The sequence below is a fragment of the Etheostoma spectabile genome, chromosome 4 (genome assembly GCF_008692095.1).
Source record: "Etheostoma spectabile isolate EspeVRDwgs_2016 chromosome 4, UIUC_Espe_1.0, whole genome shotgun sequence".
Taxonomy (NCBI): Eukaryota; Metazoa; Chordata; class Actinopteri; order Perciformes; family Percidae; genus Etheostoma; species Etheostoma spectabile.
The window spans coordinates 18783466-18800510 of record NC_045736.1 but is presented as its reverse complement, the minus strand read 5'-3'; the positions used below and the strand labels follow the sequence as shown (position 1 = coordinate 18800510).

The following is a 17045-nucleotide window of genomic DNA, read 5'->3' as shown; positions in this document are numbered from 1 at the left end:
AGCGGGGTGGCATGCTTCTCTGAGGCAAAGGGACCACTGGGACGTGTTTGCTGGGAAGTGTTTGGGATGTCTCTGTAAGCCTGAGGTATTAACTGCCACTGATAGTTACCCATGTAGCCCTCATCCTGATTGGTGATGACAGAAAGGCAGATATAGCTCTGCCTGTGTAACCCAACTCCTTTGGCTGCTGCTACCCAAAGCCCTGCGATTAGACAAGGAGATGAAGCCCTACAACTACACAAGCAAACGACAGCAGAGAGCTCGAAAGGCAGAGATACTTAATGCTACTTCTTCTCTTTGCAGTTTACACTTTGTGCTGCCATCCTTATTTTCCCCTCTTTTGCTGCCACTACCAAGTGTTTTCTTTCTGCTTCAGCTTTGATACTTTCACTCTCCCTGTGACCTTCATTGTCAGGTCTTAAGAAATCAATGAAGGCATGCCATTAATTCAAGCATGAAAAGCTTGACAGCCTCGGAGGTGGGGGTGGAATGCTGCAAAAAAAATAGTATGTAAACCATTACGTATCCAATCTTTGGAGGAAAGTGATAATTATCAAATATAAATGATCTTCAGCATACAGTAGTAGATCAAATGGGCTGAGAGAAGCTAGAAAAGAGCCTATGGAAAGTGAGATTAAGCTGAATGAAGAAGCAGAGATGGGATTTATGAGGGAGAAAATGAGAGCAAGTGAAAGTCCCTGAAATCCTTTTTCTCTCTAAGCAGGATATGCTTTGATGTTTTATCTATAAAGCGACAAAGGCACAGAAAGCAGAGAGAGTGGGTCTAGCAAATCTACTACATGGGGTACTGGCAGCAGCGACAGGAAGAGAGGGTGGGAAGAAGCTGGAGAGGTGGAGAGAAGGAGAGGGTACAGATGATATACCCCACAGAAGGGAAAGCAGAAACATGAAAACTGATTAAAATGGTGAGCAAACTCACTTGCTGAACAGACAGGAGATAGGAATGAAGCAAGGTTTGGCGTGGGCCTGAGAAAAACAAGAGGAGAGGGAAAGAAAGAAAGAGAGGTGTCCAGTATGGTACTGCAGTGGTGACGATGGCTAATGCAGCATGGTGTGACGTCAGCCTTGCAGCAGAGCACAGCTAAACACTGGCAGGCTAATCTGTCCTCTGTGGCCTGAAATGAATTGCATAGTTATAATAATTACAACATGTGTGGCTACAGCATAGAAGCAGTGACAAGCACCTTCTTCTGAATAGCTACTATCAATCAATCTGCCTCTTTCACTTTGTGTAAGTACTCGAGAACTCCAATTAATCCCCCTGCCTCCCTCCGACATAAACACAAAAGAAAAATGTTGGTATGGTTAATGTTCTTTGGTGGCGTGTGACCTGAAGAAGACTTGATAGAAAACGAGTCTGCCTTTGAACTGCAGCGCAGCCCAAACAGCGTGAGTAAGCCAAGAACTGTACTGTAAGCAGAGTATTCCTTCATTATTAAAGAATGTCCACCGTGCTTTAAGCTCCCAGTCTCTCAGGTTACTGTGGAAAGTGCTGTAGAGCTGCAGCAGAGCAGATGCACACCGCCGCTCATAAGTAAAACAGCAGGCAGTACAAACAGGTGGCTCAGTATTAGACATCCCACTGCATCTCAAAGACGTGGCACCAGTTAGTGACACACATGAATTTTCATACTTGCACATTCATATTTACATACATACAGTATGTAAATATGAAAAGGCTGTAAGCCGCCCACACGTTCTGTGTCCCATGTAGATCATGTGAGAACATGCAGGTCTGAGCAGGGGAGATATAATTAAGCGGCCCCTCACAGAGAGAACAGAGCAGCATTGCACAAGTTTCAGATGACTCGCTCCCTGCTTATGTCCTTTACACACCACAGCATTTAGAGTACAAGTATTTAGCGCTTCATTGCTGGAATGCATTTATATTTTTAGCCAGGCTTGTATGTCAGGCTTTTGTTTGATTTCTACTCATGTTTAGGCTAGAGGTTGTAAATACCTGGTCATAAATACCATAATTTTTCCATCCGTAAAATCCCTTTCAATATTGGTGAATACACATTACTCAAATTCAGATGTTTAGTTTCACTTTATAACAAATGCAGCTGAGGAAATTTGTCTTTTTTACACTTTTAATAGAATTGACTGTAGAAATTATTGTGAGCTGTTTTCCTGTGCATCGTTGGAGAGGCCGTGCAGCATTATCCGACAAGTTGTAGTCCACTCGGAAGTGTGCTATGTAATTTCTTTGTCTCGGACCTTTAAAGTATTTCCACTGCATGCATGTACTTACAAAAACATACATACTGTAAAAGGCCCAGTACATGAGTCTTAACATGTCAGTCATGTCATCCAGTAGCCAGGTTTTGAATATCTACATTATGAGCTATTTGCTTTTCAACTTCAGTCAACACTACTTCCACTTTAATGGGTACACTATAATCATTCCTCTAGAGTTTCATCACTTATGGCCTTTTTTTTTATTTTGGTCCCTCCACCTCATGTTAGCATAGGGCTGTCTGTCAAGTGAATGCAGACTATGTGCTCCATTAGCTTTAAGGTAGCTCCGAGGACACACTTGTGTTAGCTGGGGTTCGTCTCACACCCCTCCATTAAAATCTTATCAGAGTGGACTTAAAAGCGTTATGCTCAACACCTGAAATATGTTTTCCAAGCCTGACACAGTTCAGACCAACAAAATTTCTGCACACTAAAATTAAAGGTTCTTTAAACTTTCTGAAGCTTGCTTGCTGTCCTTCTATTTGCTTGTACGACATATCTCCTCAAGCCTTTGGCACTAGAGTGCAGAAGGACATTCAAAGTGATACTGGACAGTCAAAGAATAAATTAAGCAGGCAGAGATTTTCTCTGTCTTCCTCCCCCGCTCTCCTTCCTCAACAGGCTAAAATTGGAGCTGCGAAACTGTGAACTAAATTGTCACCTGCACCAGCTGTACAGTCAATCACCAACTAACTTTAACTCCAGCCAACTTACTTTTTAGGTCTATGATTTAATGTGTCGAGAGTGCAGATGCAGGGCTCTGAGACAGTTTGACTGTTCACCAAGTTCTGTCCCTCTTACTTGCTGTTGCTACATTTGTAAAGCTTTCTGTTCTCATATGTAGTTTACAATGACAACGGCGGCAGAATTACCATTCAAAATGCTTGGGAATTTTCTCATTTCCATTTCCAGCTAGCATCTGTTGATTTTGGCAGCTAAAAACTGCCTCTGGCCAATCCCTCGGAATGGTGCTGGCTGTAAAGCAATTTTGGCATACTCTGAAGTACTTTGAGGTACTTGGTAGTTAGTCAATGGTGTGCTTGGTTGCTATTGTCACTGCCTAACACTAATTGAGTTTCCAGTAAAGATTGGCTAGATAGCCGGACATGCTAACATTTGTAGCAAACATTTGAGCACATTGACACAGTTTAAGTTAATTTTTGTTTACACTTTTGCATATGTGTTTTTGGTTTCGAAAAGGCTATAAGAGAGACAACACCCTCCAACCTCTTTAAATGCTAAGTACTACTCTAACCACTGCCCTGTGCACAGCCCTTTGTCATTTTTTAGAATTCCAAAGCTTGACAGACCTGCTGTGCCAGCTACTAAAGCAAACCCATCATTTGAAGTATTAAAGGTTTCATACCTCTGAGTTGAAGCGTATTTGACAGACGTTACAGGAGATGATTTGCCGCTTTGTCTTCACCATAGGTGGACCAAAGGTGTGCGTCATCACAGCCTTCTGGATGGGGTCCATCTAAGGACAGACAACCCAGAGCTCACATCAAACATTCAGCAACACAGGAGGAGCTCAGAGATCAGTATTTTCTATGTTTCTCCTAACAACATCCATTGATTATGGATGTTAGAGAAAAGTGTTAAAGAAAAGGTGAAGGTGAATGACAGGGGGTTGCTGAAGAAGGAGAAAGCTGGTAGATAGAGTGAATTGAAGAAGGAGTACTGATTGATGTGGAAAGGAGGGTGTGTATTTTCTCAGTAGCAGCTGGTGTGGCTGTCTGTGCCTGAGTTCTTGGGTGGCGTTCAAACGCTTTAATTCATGCTGGGTTATCGAAAGGCCTAATTACAGACCCCCTATCTCCAAAACTTGTACTTTGTATGCTACAAAACCTCTGCTTTTTAAAACATCATATCGGAATATAACATAAAACAATAGAGATATTTTCTATGAAGTAGCCTACCTGGATAAGAGATCCAATCTATTGTAGATTAGTGGGGACATTAGGGTTCTGTTGCAATTAAAGCAATTCAATTTCACATTTTAAATAATCAGTATACTGATTAAAAAATACAGAAATATATTTAAATTGTAACACAATGAAATCAACCAAATGGAAAATAGAAGTCTGGGTTTGCATAAAAATACATAAAAATATGCTGTTTGGTAATTAAAAAACAACAACTGAGGATTGGATGTCTTACATTTATAGATTGTTTTATATTGAAAACATAAAATAAACTGTGGGTAGACATAGGTATTTACCAGAGGCATAATTACTGTCATTAAAAAATGCAGCTCAATATATATCCTATTAAAATCACATAATAGGATTAAAAGAATGAAATAAATAAATTAACAAGTACATGTTACAAAACAAACAGTAATTAAAATGTTGAATAATGAAAAAAAAAGATAAAATCATGGATTGGACTATCTCAAATGAAATGCCAAATTATTACATCTGCCTAATTTTTTCTCAAAGATCAAGCACAGATACACGCCTCGTCACTCTCTCATGAAAATGTTTACTACCTCATTTTTAGACAACTTAAATGGACTCGTGTGAGCTCTCTGACCGGTTGGCAGGGTTCAACAACCACAGCACTGGGTGTTGCCCTCATTAAGCAGCCAAAAGTACACTGCGGTTTTACTCAGCCTCTCATCTCCTGACTGACTGTGAACGGCTGCTGCCAATTGAGAAACTGTTTACACTCTCAAACTCCAGGCACCAGGGGAAAAGGTATAATTGGTCTGAAAACCTAAACCCTCTTTGAATGCCTTGTTAGGAATATTTATAGACTTTAGCTTCTTGTGTCTAAGTAGTGTCTCCAGTTCACCTCTCTGTTGTTTTGTGTGTGTTTTTTGTGTGGACACCTGTAACACCTCCAAATTAGTTTGTTTACATCTGTGCATGTATGCCAAAATTGTGTGTGGGTGAATACATGACAGCTTGTCTGTCTATTTCTGAGTGAATTATAGTCTATTTGACCCTGTGTGTGTGTGTGTGTGTGTTTGTGTGTGGGTGTGTGTGTGTGTTTGTTGTGTGTGTGTGTGTGTGTGTGTGTGTGTGTGTGTGTGTGTGTGGTGTGGTGTGTGTGTGTGTGTGTGTGTGTGTGTGTGTGTGTGTGTGCTTGTGTCTGTGTTTGTGTGTGAACAAAAAAAAAAGCATCTCTCTCATTGTCCATCTCTTATTGGTGGCTGTTGTTCACCATGTTGATCTCTCTCCGGGTCTCCTATCACTGGTTTTTTTTTAATTTGCTGCTATTCTTTCAGCACCTGTTCTCGTCATGCTCTTTTTCAATCTGTCTCTGGTGTTATAACCTCATTAACCTACAAGTCTGCTTTCTGTCTCCTTTTTCACTCTCCCGCCCTCAAACAGGGGAGCTTTTGTTGCAGCAGAAATGTACACTGTGTGTCATATGGATGCCTGAGTTTATTAACAGTTCCCTTCTTAAATATCCAGTCTAGTTAAATCCTTAAGATTTCAGTCTTGGTTAATTTGGGGCTACAGCAAGTGCAACAAACAACAAATGACAACAGAAGTATGAAGACAACCATAAGCCAGGATCAGACCTCTAACTCTGGCGTTTTGCTCTTGGACAGCTATCCACCTGGTTAGAGAAACAACTGAGCCAATCAGGGCTTTGTAGGCAGAATTAAGATTGAAAACAACATCTGTGCCAGAGCCAGATCCACACAGCTATACAGGCCGTTGTTAGTCAACCTAAAGAAATATTAGCCTTTAAATCAGTTTATTTCTTCACCCAACACACAAATTGTTAACATGCACTCCTGCAGCTTCTGTGTCAGCTAAAAATTATGTGGGACAGATATGTCACTTGTTACTGATTGGTTTATGCCAATGAAAATCTTGAATCTTGAAGTAATACAAAATTATGATTATCAGGCTAGAAGACAAATCAATTTCATTTGACATAATAACAATGAACTCATGATCAAATCGTGTCTTCCGAATCTCGTCCAATATGCGCATGCATTGTATTTGTATGCATTGTGAAGGTTGGATAGTAACAATGAAAAGTACTACAAATAGATTGAATAGATATTGTTGGAAAAATAACCATAAATAGTATAAAAATGGGCTTTTATATAATGACAAGAATTCTAACTTTAAAGTAATATTTTCCAAACTGAGTGAACTGAACTGAAAAAGTTTCTTTTGGCGGTTTGCTCTTCTCTGTGTCCTTTTGGTCTGTTAGAAGGAGCAGACTGGTTGTCCTGCTAAAGACTCTCACTGGACTGCAGCTTTCTATCACTGGATGACAGCAGTGTTTAAATATTACTGTGCGGACAGAGTGATTTGAATTTAGGTGCTCTGGCATTGGTGTCCACACTCAATGTCCTCGTACAAGCAGGATGAATCATCAACCTGTGGAAGGGTCATTTTGCCTGTGTGCATGAAGATATGCTTGATGAGTGTGTGTGTGTGTGTGTGTGTGTGTGGTGCATGTGCATCCCTGTTTGTCGCCATGCTGACCTTCACATGAAACCCAATCTAGAAATGAGAAGGAGCCACAGAAAATGCTGACTGTAGAGAATCCAACCATGTGCCTCTTATACAATTGATTAGCTATAACTCATTTTATTGCAGTAAAACACTCGCCTGGGCTTTTTCTCAATTACGCTAAAACTCACTCTGCTGAATAAAAAGTAAACAGCTGTCACCTTATCATTTTGGATTATACATTTTAAATCCTTAGCACTTGTCTTCACTCCTGAGGCAATGCTCCAAAACCACTAAAAAAAAAAACCACCAGCTTGGTTGTCTGTTAAGTGAAACAAGACGATAACAAATTACAGACGCCATGTGTGCACACACACATGTTCTGTTCACTCTCGTGTGCAGGTATGCCTGTGAGAACTCACTGTGTTAAAGTTGTGGAAGAGGCCGATGCTGGCCGGGTGTGGTGACTCCATGGGGAACTGGAGGAAGTGCTTCATGTCCAACGGGGTTGGGATGACAGATGGACTCCTGAGGAAGGCAGGGACCGGCCCCGGTCGGTTTACACTTCCTGTGGTAGATGCACAAACAGGGAAATTAGAGATTAAAAAAGTAAAAAAAAGGATAAAGTCCTATAATTAATATATCTGATTAAGTGTCCCTCTTCTAATATAGACAATGAAGTCCAGAATCACAAACTGAAATCATTGCACAAATTTGACAAGATGTGTATTCTCGTAAAGGAATAGTTCAACATTTAGGGAAATGCGCGTCTGCTTTCTTGCCTAATTAGATACAACTGTCATGGTGGAAAACGGGAAACAGATGGCTCTGGTCTTTCATGTCAACTGTTTCTGTTAAGCTAAGCATTATATCAGAACATGTACCTATTGCTAAACTAGTTTAAACTGAAACACAGTTTACATTAATCTAATATTCCCTTTTTTTTTGCAATCTGAATCCTCATCCTTCTGCATTAATGAGCCCCATTACCCACCCACACCTCTCCTCTCTCTGCTTCTCTTGCTCACTTTTCTCTCAGTAGTAGCTCAGCAGCGGTGAATGCCTGCACTTGAGGAGTCTTTTGTGATGGGCAGGAGGGCTAAGCTCCTTAAGCCTCGCAGCTGGGGTGCTGCAGATATCCGCCTTTTCTCCATTTCTCCTTCTGTTTCTCTCTCACCAAGCACAGTTTTTATCCGCATTTCATGGTCCCTTATTCTGTCTGCCTTCCTCTGTTCCCTCATCTGTACTTCTCCTACAGCACCAGCTCTCCTAGCTGTTTTGTTCCTCCTTTTCCTTCTCCTCATACTCTGTTTTGTTCCCTCCTCTCCACTTTTGCTTCCTGCAGTTCTTCTCCGATTTAGCGTAAAAAAACTAGCAGGGTCCTTCAGGCCCAATCGGGCTATGTAGAGCTATATATAACCTTTTTTCCTGAAATTGTGTGCGATAGTTATCCTTTCTTGCCTCCGCTTGGTAATGACTACTTAACAATTTTGTTTCATGTGAAAAGAAAAATAATCAAATAAGAAAAGGCTATATTAGTAACAGCACAGGAGGATCCTTTCACTGACAGCAGGGTAGACATTAAGAATGTGCTGTCAGGATCAGAAATAGATGGAGAGGAGTCTCTCCTTCTGGCATTCCTTTTCAGACTGCTTCATTCCTTGGGAGGCTATGGCAGCTGAGGCTCAGCTGTAGCTATTGCCATTTGTGTGTGGTTGCTTTTACATATGCTGCCTGAGAAGAAGGGAGTTAAGAGAAATAAGATATAAAAGTGGAGGTCACGGTTAAAATGTCCTTCATGCCATGAATCCCACAGCTCACATGACGGCCATTATCACCTCTCTAACCAACCACAGCAAGGCTTGTGCTGAGTGAAAAACCAGCGGTAATAATACACCTTAGTTCACACCAACATAGGAACATGCAGGAATGGGTGAAGGCTCAACACCAGATAACATGAAGAAAAAATAGTTAGCAATAGCAACAACAAAATACATCTCTTAAATTATCATAGAAACTTATACGTTCTTTATTTTTATTCCTGTTTAAAAATGTAAATATTAAAGCATAAAGAAGGTGTCTGTGGCGCACGGCCCCCTGCCCATTTGTTCTTGCTGAAGATGTACATTTTTAAAAATGGGTCACAGATAAATCCTTTCATTTAAAAAAGGCACTAGAATTTTCTCAAACAGCTCAGCTGGGCACTGTAGTTTGTAGAAAAATCTTAGTCAAACAGGAGTTGATTGTGTATTTCATGTGATTATGTACAGGACAGTGCATGTGAGATTGACTCACAATAAATGCTGGTAAATCTGCAGCTCATTTTACGCCACATTACAATTTAAAGGTCAAAGCATGTCTGCTGTTACTTATAAATCTGCATTTGCCGTGCAGACGCTCACAATAGAGTGATGAATTTGACGTTTGCACACAGTGTTTTCAGGGTCATATTGTGCACCATCCCACAGCAGCAGCTTGATGTGGTGTGAGGGTAGCAGCAGCATCCTCTGACCTACCCTCCTCCTGAGTGATTTACAATGACATCAGATAAGTGAACGCCACGACTCTTCAACATCGTCCACGCAGGGAGGGTGCGCATTGATTGGACACATTCTGAGAAGCGTTAAAGTGTTAAAGTGCTGCCAAACTCTATAAATCCAGGTCTCACTGTCTATTGCTTCTTCTCTCCACTAAAATGAACAGACAGCACTGTCTCACCCAGCCCGTCATCTTACAGACTTTTTTTTCTAATGCAAATGTTTGGGTGAGAAAAAGATCAATGTCTGTGTAATAGCTTATTGAATTTTTGTGTAGATTGTGAGAGAGAGGTAGTTGGACAGAAATGAAGAGACACAGAGAGGGGAAAAAACCAAGATAGGATCTTATTGTCACAGTACATTTCACAAACCCCGACATGTGCACACACACAGGCATGCACACACCAATATGCTGTGACTAAGGCCTCTCAAATTGGCAATTCATTTAGCCAATCTAGGTTTAATGATCATAGAGGTAATGTCAATGTCACTGCAGTCACTGGAGCCTCTCTGTATTCCCTGCCCACTTCCATCTTTGTGCAACATGATGGGGTAGGAGAATGGGTGACATGCTGTCTAACAGAATGAAGTCTGATGAGAGGCAGAAGCACTTCAGGGGCCCACCAAAAAAAACAGAAAAAAAAAAAAAAGAATTCAGGTCACCTTTGGTTCCAGCTCCACACTCAAGAGGACCTGCTTGGCACACGATGCCAGCCGCCTTACATCTACATCTAAATGGGCTGCTGTGCACACAAGGCTCTGAAATGAGCTTCTGTGGCAGATTAGCCAGCCTCCCCTGACAAAACCCTGTGGCTGTCACTGCAGCAGAGACAAGTCTGTGGTGGCAGCAGTCTCCAAAAACCAAGGGATCCACCTCTTTCTTGTCTGACTTTGCCACAGATTTAGTGCACAAAGTTGATTCAACATTTGGTGGCACATGACACCATTAGCATGGTGACAATCGTAATCTGTTCAAATGATTTATGACTCTTATTTGTTATTTTGTGGCAGGAACGTTTTGTTGGCCACATTTTGCATCAGGTGACATTATAACCAGTTATTTGCCAAATAAACAATCAGTACATAAATAAATAACTGGATTGTTACATCAGCTCTCTCCTATTTGGTGTAAATGTAATGCAACTGTGTTAGAGGGTCTAACCTTTAAAGAAACTGAGTGTTAACTTTGTTGTGATTGCAGGGCGAAGATAGCTCTGTTTTGGTATCGCATACTGCTGGTGTGAAGGACTGAGCATGAAATCCAATTTACTGCAGCTCAGCTTACCCTCAAGTCAAAAGCAGCCATTTCAACCTAAGCTGGGGACAGGCGACAATACACACAAGCACACACACACAAGCACACACACAAACCTTTGTAGTCTGAATGACTGATCTACTAAAAGGAGTAACTTATTGGCTCTACTCTGATTAATGTTGTGTTTGTCTGTGTGAGATCTGGACAGTGAGAAGAGAGCACGGTGAAGAGCTGAGTGCTGCTGGAGGAGTACACGGTTGATTTCAGTCTGCACTTTGTTTTAATGATAGATGTTCTGTGCCCCAGTGGCCAGGCTTAAATGCCACCTCCTAGAGAACTCTCAGAAGTCCTCTTTCACTGGAAAAGTGTGTGTGTGTGTGTGTGTGTGTGTGTGTGTGTGTGTGTGTGTGTGTGTGTGTGTGTGTGTGTGTGTGTGTGTGTGTTTATGCAGTGCTCTTGATATCAGACAGTCCTTCTGCAGCCCCACTCTCTGAAGCCATGCAGTATGCAATCGATGAAGACTTTTGTTTTCACCTACAGATTTTGCACCACTCTCATTAAAATTAAAATCATTATGTAATGATGGTAGTACATTGCTGTGTTTTGCCTTTTTCATACCAACAATTTCTCATGAAAAATTCTGTCTTTTTGGTTGTGTGTAATATTGAACATCACAAAGTGGTGAAAGCTCCCTGATTGGCAAGGGAGTGGAGCTGAGCTTGGAGGGAAATGATGGCAGTGGGGCTGAGTGGATCGAGTCTATTGAGCGAGGAAAAGAGGTCTGGATGAGGGGGGGAGGTGAGGTGGAAAGAGAAGGAAAGCATAAGGAGGGGGAGGGAGCCGCATGTTTTGAGGTGAGTCCAAGGTGACCAGAGGAGGTAAAGAGCCATATTAACCTGCAGCTTAATGTACAGAAAAAATGCCATCTGTTAACTTTAGAAAGCTGGGCGAAATCCAATTTACTCAGACATATCTGTTCCTAATGACCCCATGGTATTTGTGGAAATATTTGTAGAAAATCTACTTCAGTATGTATTAAAAATGCCAACCTCTGATTGACAACCAAACAAACAATGCTGCAAATACACATCAGCAATGAACCATACATGATCTGTCTTCCCTACCCCATGTCTCAGGATTTGTGTGCATGCTTCAAAGAAGACATGACATGTCGACAACCTAAAGGGGGGTGGGGGTCAACAAAATTATCCCAAATTGTTCATGCATGTTTGACATTTTACTTGTGACAGCCAAGGGTTAACCCTTACAAGCAGTTATGCTGAATGGGCTGCTTCCTTCACTTTTACCATGAGCTTTTTAACACATACAAATGACCAATTTGACTGCCAGGCAGTTTTTGCAATCTTTGTTTCAGTCTCAGAACGCAACAGGAACTCAATTTCTCTCTGATTTTTCCTCTAATGTGTGCACATTTATGAAGTTTACTCATAAAGACTCAGGATCAGTCGAAACATTTATGACAGTTGTTTTAGCAATCTGTTTACACGCTAGTGACAAAGCCCTCCAAAGGCTGGAGTAATTATAACAGGATCACAAGATGAAGAAAGGTAATGTTGTTATAGAGCAACAAAGCCATACACTGGTAATTATGTTTGAACACTTAACTTCATATAATATTGTACGTGGCAATGTCTTTTATCTGGGTGGAGATCTTCCACCAAAAAAAATTCCTTGGCTAGCTCACCTTGCCCTAATCCACATAGCTCTTGTTGGAGTCCATGTTTCCTAAGTATCTATAGCAAAGTTGTTGTGAGATGAATTTAAGCTTATCATTACCAATAGTTACAATAGACCTTAATATTTGGGGTGGCAGTAGCTCAGTCCACAGGGGGTTGGGAACCGGAGGGTCGTGGTTCAAGTCCCCATAAGGACCAAAGTATGGTGGTGGACTGGTAGCTGGAGAAGTGCCAGTTCACTTCCAGGGCACTGCCAAGGTGTTCTTGAGCAAGGCACCGAACCCCCAACTGCTTGGGGCGCCTTTCCATGGGCAGCCCCCTCACTCTGACATCTCTCCATTTAGTGCATGTATAGGTAGTGAGCATGTGTGTGAAGTTCAGGCCTGTGTGTAATGTGTGCAAGAACAACAGAGTGTAAAGTGTAGTTTCCCCTTTTGGGATTAATAAAGTATAAATTATGCATTACATTATTCTAATAGAAATATGAAGGTCAACACCTAGGTTGACAAAATAGTATAGTATAGACAGTGAAGATTTGATTTTTACAGTAGCCTATATTTATTAAACCATCCATTTGTGCTTTTGAGTTCTGGGCACTTATGTGAATGTTAAAATGCTTGATCCTGGGAGCTTTGTTTCATAAAAAGGCTTGTGAATATCTATCTGCAGCTCCTCTCAGACTTTAGTTCTTAGTGGGGTCGGAACAATCTGAACCTGGCTGCAAACTTTCTCTTTCATTACTCTGCAGTCATGATGTAGCACAGTTTGAGTCAAACAGAGTACCACCTCATGAACACATGAGAATTGCTGCTGTAACAAAGGAATTTCCCCGTTGTGGAATGAATAAAGTATCATCTAATCTAATCTAATCACATGCAGAGTAAAGTAAGGACTATTAAAGGTCCCATGGCATGAAAATGTCACTTTATGAGTTTTTTTTAACATTAATATGAGTTCCCCCAGCCTGGCTATGGTCCCCCAGTGGCTAGAAATGGCGATTGGTGTGAACCAAACCCTGGGTATTCAGCTCTGCCTTTAAGGAAATTAAAGATCAGATGGGCCGATCTGGAATCTCGCTCCTTGTGAGGTCATAAGGGGCAAGGTTACCTCCCCTTTCTCTACTTTGCCCGCCCAGAGAAGCACCCATGAGAGAGAGAGACATCATGGCTTTCAAACCAGCAAAGTGGCAGTTGGTCAAGTCCACACCCCCAGCCTCCACCTTGCCCCCTCCCTCCTCCTCAAAAGCTACAGATTCAGAAATGGCAAGTCGCAAGGAAAGCTCATTGTGGGACTGGCTCTAGTGGCTGTAATTCTGGACCAAGGCTGAATTTTGGGGAAAAGACTTCTGATATGGCATTAAGTGACCACTAAGGTCTACATAAAAGCATTCAAAGAGCACCTTGTCATGGGACCTTTAAGAGATCCACCATGTCAATATGACCCACAGCCCTTCTTCACATTATTATTCAATGTTTTCAAACAGTATGTCAAACCATTTACACACCTGCTGAGAGCTGGCAGAACACACCACTGCAGGTACTGATCTACAGAAACCTGAGCATGTAAAGTACACAAGCAAACACACAAAGGCACGTGCAAAAGGGTGAACACACATGCACAACAATGACATCAGACATACAGAAGCCAGGTGCATGTCCTCATGATCTTAAACAATACAGAGCACACAAAGGCAATGAATACTTGATCTTCAATAGACCGAAACATCAAAAAAGAACAAAAATAGAATGTATGCACCTGATCTACATATAGCATAATGTTTTGTTTTTTCCACAGAAGCAGAAATTACAGGCTCCAGTTGGGAGCTGATTGGAGTCTGAAGGCTAGTGTGGTTTAATTCTATAGCTCGGTCATGGGTTATGCGGGGTAAGAGTCAGGCTGGTGGCTCAGCTGTGGTCTGCATACCTTGAGGACAATAAACAACAAAGAGACTGGGCTCAGCCTTAATGCCCTCTTGCCATTTTTGGCATCCTTGAACCAGTAATTTACAGACATAAGTGTTTTGTGCAGCAGGTTTCAAGGCCTTGTGCTTTTATAATTATGGTCAACAAGTCTTCCAAACAAAATTACAAATACGTCAAGATATTTTCTGATCTGATTCCTGTATCGGCAGGACAAGATACGTACTGTCAGACTGTTACAACCGTGATTAATAGGACTGTTTGCTGATTTGTCACTGCTTTGGTTAATGGTATGGTCACGGTTGATTTTGAGTGTCGGTAGTAAATGGTAAATGTGTCCTGTGTCCAACACTTGTTTGCCAACCCATCCATCCACCACAAGCTCCTCCATTAGAGATTTTGGGGTTGGTAATAAAAGTCACACGTCTTTTTCCTTCACATTTAACAGATGAGAGTCACACGGCCGCCTGGCCATTGATAGATTAAAGTTAACTGGTTGCTGTAGACATCTGAATAAATAAATGCTTTATCTTGTAAGGGGAAGGCAGTATGTGTTATACATACTTTAACTATGAACCTTTAAAGTTATTTGACCTTCCCTTCTTTGCTTAGCAGAGCTGGTCTGGTTCTGTGCATTAGTTTCTGCCTTAGCAGACGTATGGAATGTGTGTCAGTTAGTCAAATTTAGAGTGACAGGCGCATTTCTCCATTTTAAAAGCCAATACTTTTCATCCCATGCTGCATTACCTCGATTCAAAGGTCATGTTGTTTATCAAGGACAACAGGCACCTGTGATTCCTTTGGCAGACAGTGATGAGTGGGGAGATTTTGTATATATGGATTACTTCATAGCTACTGAAAAGGGATGCAAGCCACGAACGTTTTGTCATAGTGCTGAGTGAGGTCCTTGCATCACACTAGAAGAAGCCTTGGCCATTTTTTAAATGGGCCAAATGGGTTGAATTTTGCCTTTCATTAAAGAAAAAAAGTATTTACATGCCGCTGGCAGGGAATGGAGATATGTTTTTGGTGATACACAGACAGAGAAGGTACTGTGTTTATTCTTCCATAGTTAATTTCAACATTGTCGTTGTCATCGTCTTTCATGGACACCGTTTTGTTTTGTAGACTTAGATCTCTATCTCAGTGTAAGGAAACTAATGCAGTATAAAAAATAAATATCGACACATGTTGTTGTGATCTTGTGTCTGTGTGTTTAGTGTCTAATGCATACACAGTTAAAGCTTCAGCTCCGGGGGAGGGGTTACCACAAGCACAAACTCACACTCAGATCATAGGAAGCAGGGGTAAGGCTGAATCTCATTTCTTCACATACCCCTACCCCTTACCCCTAACCCTAGGTTTTGTGCGTGCATGCGGGACCGAGGGCTGTCCCAATACTCATTTTGATCGAGGAGTAGAGGTATATGGCCCTTGAAAACCATAGACAGTGAATTGAAAAAATCTAGGGAGGACGCAAGCTTACTTGTAAACGAGGGGTAGCAATATACATTGTGCAACAGGTGCCAGATTGACCAGAGAGACCCATAAATGTAAGTATTTTTGGCTTAAATAATTAATTGAAAATGTATGACAGTCTTTTTTTGTGGTCTATACAGTCCTGTACATATATTAATTGAAACTTTTAAAAATCGCTTGCTTGCCATGCTAACACTAATCGCTAACGTTAGTGTTACATTAATGATTTGCACAACAGTCCCGCATTTCTCTGCCTTGAATGGACTGTATACATTTCAACAGTTTTGACCATCAGCAGAGAGTTTTGTTTGATATCAGTGCACAACACTACTTGCTTTGGAGACATCGATACCTGCTTCATAAATACCGTCCTGTATCACACAGGAGAACACAGCAGCTGATCCACTTTAAGGCTGAAAACAAGCAGAAGTTTCTTAAATCATGTGTTCAGGTTGTATCCAATTACTTATTGTATGATACCGTGTTGTAATCATTTGTAATTAATTCCTGTTCATGCACTTGTATATTGTTGTTGGTTATGATATGGGACACTGATGAAATGTGAGGGAAGGGTTACTGGCCAATCGGCATCAGACTGGTCTGGAATATCAGAATAGCTGTAGTTAATTTGTTTGTTTGTGGTCTTGTGTGCCTTTTTTTAGTTTTATGCATTTGAGTGCCTTTTGTGTGTGACATGTAAGTCATGTTTCTAATTGTTCATAATGGTTCTGTAATATAATGTATTTTATGTAATGTTTTGCTTGTTATGTTTAATTTATTGGGCATTAAAGACAGATTTTTGTTAACAAAGAAAGTTTTTCTGAACATCATGACATTCATAACGGTGATAACTGAAACAGATATACAACACACCATGCAGTGTGTATACACATATGTCTTGCAAACAGACCTAAGTACTACACAGATAAGAACATCTGCCTTTGCACCACCAAAGTGAACCTAAAATAACTATAAAATATATGAATGCATGAGACACTGTTGTCAAAACCCACGCAATCAACATATAGACACACTTGCAGACGGCATCTTGGAAGTTTGTGATCAATACTGAATGGTGATGTAACCAAGTGGTGTCCCATTTCATAGGAGTATGTTTTCACCCCTAGCCCTTACCACTTGGTTTCAAGGGCCAAGGGGTAGGGGTGAGATGGAGAAATGGGATTCAGCGATAGGGGTAAGAGCAAGCAAAACAAAAATAGTCAAATATTTATTTGACACACACATACATGGAACAAGGTCATTGTAGTTAATCACATTTAAAACTACTGTCGAAGCAATCATTAATATTGATAAAATGTTGAAACTGAAAAAGTCTAAAGTCTACTGTTTGTAACTGCGTCACATTGATACAAAATTAATTGATCTAAATAATCTGTGTTTTAGTCTTTTAAATAAAAATCCAGTACATGATGAACATGTTAAATTAGGCTAATTCTGCAATCATGTCCTCT

At 41.0% G+C, this 17045-nt stretch overlaps 1 protein-coding gene across 3 annotated transcripts in view; it reads right to left on the bottom strand.

Moving 5' to 3' along the window:
- The window catches only part of LOC116688395 (zinc finger protein 385A), a 31678-nt gene that overhangs the window by 7890 nt on the left and 6743 nt on the right, over positions 1 to 17045 (bottom strand). For 2 of the 3 annotated variants that reach the window (XM_032514427.1, XM_032514428.1), the window contains exons 2-3: positions 7109 to 7254; positions 3629 to 3739 (exon numbers count right to left, since the gene is read on the bottom strand). In XM_032514427.1, the coding sequence (XP_032370318.1) occupies positions 3629 to 3739; positions 7109 to 7254 (257 nt within the window). Of the gene's footprint in view, positions 1 to 3628; positions 3740 to 7108; positions 7255 to 7714; positions 8053 to 17045 lie in introns of those variants that run through there. The other variant, XM_032514429.1, reaches the window with a different exon arrangement.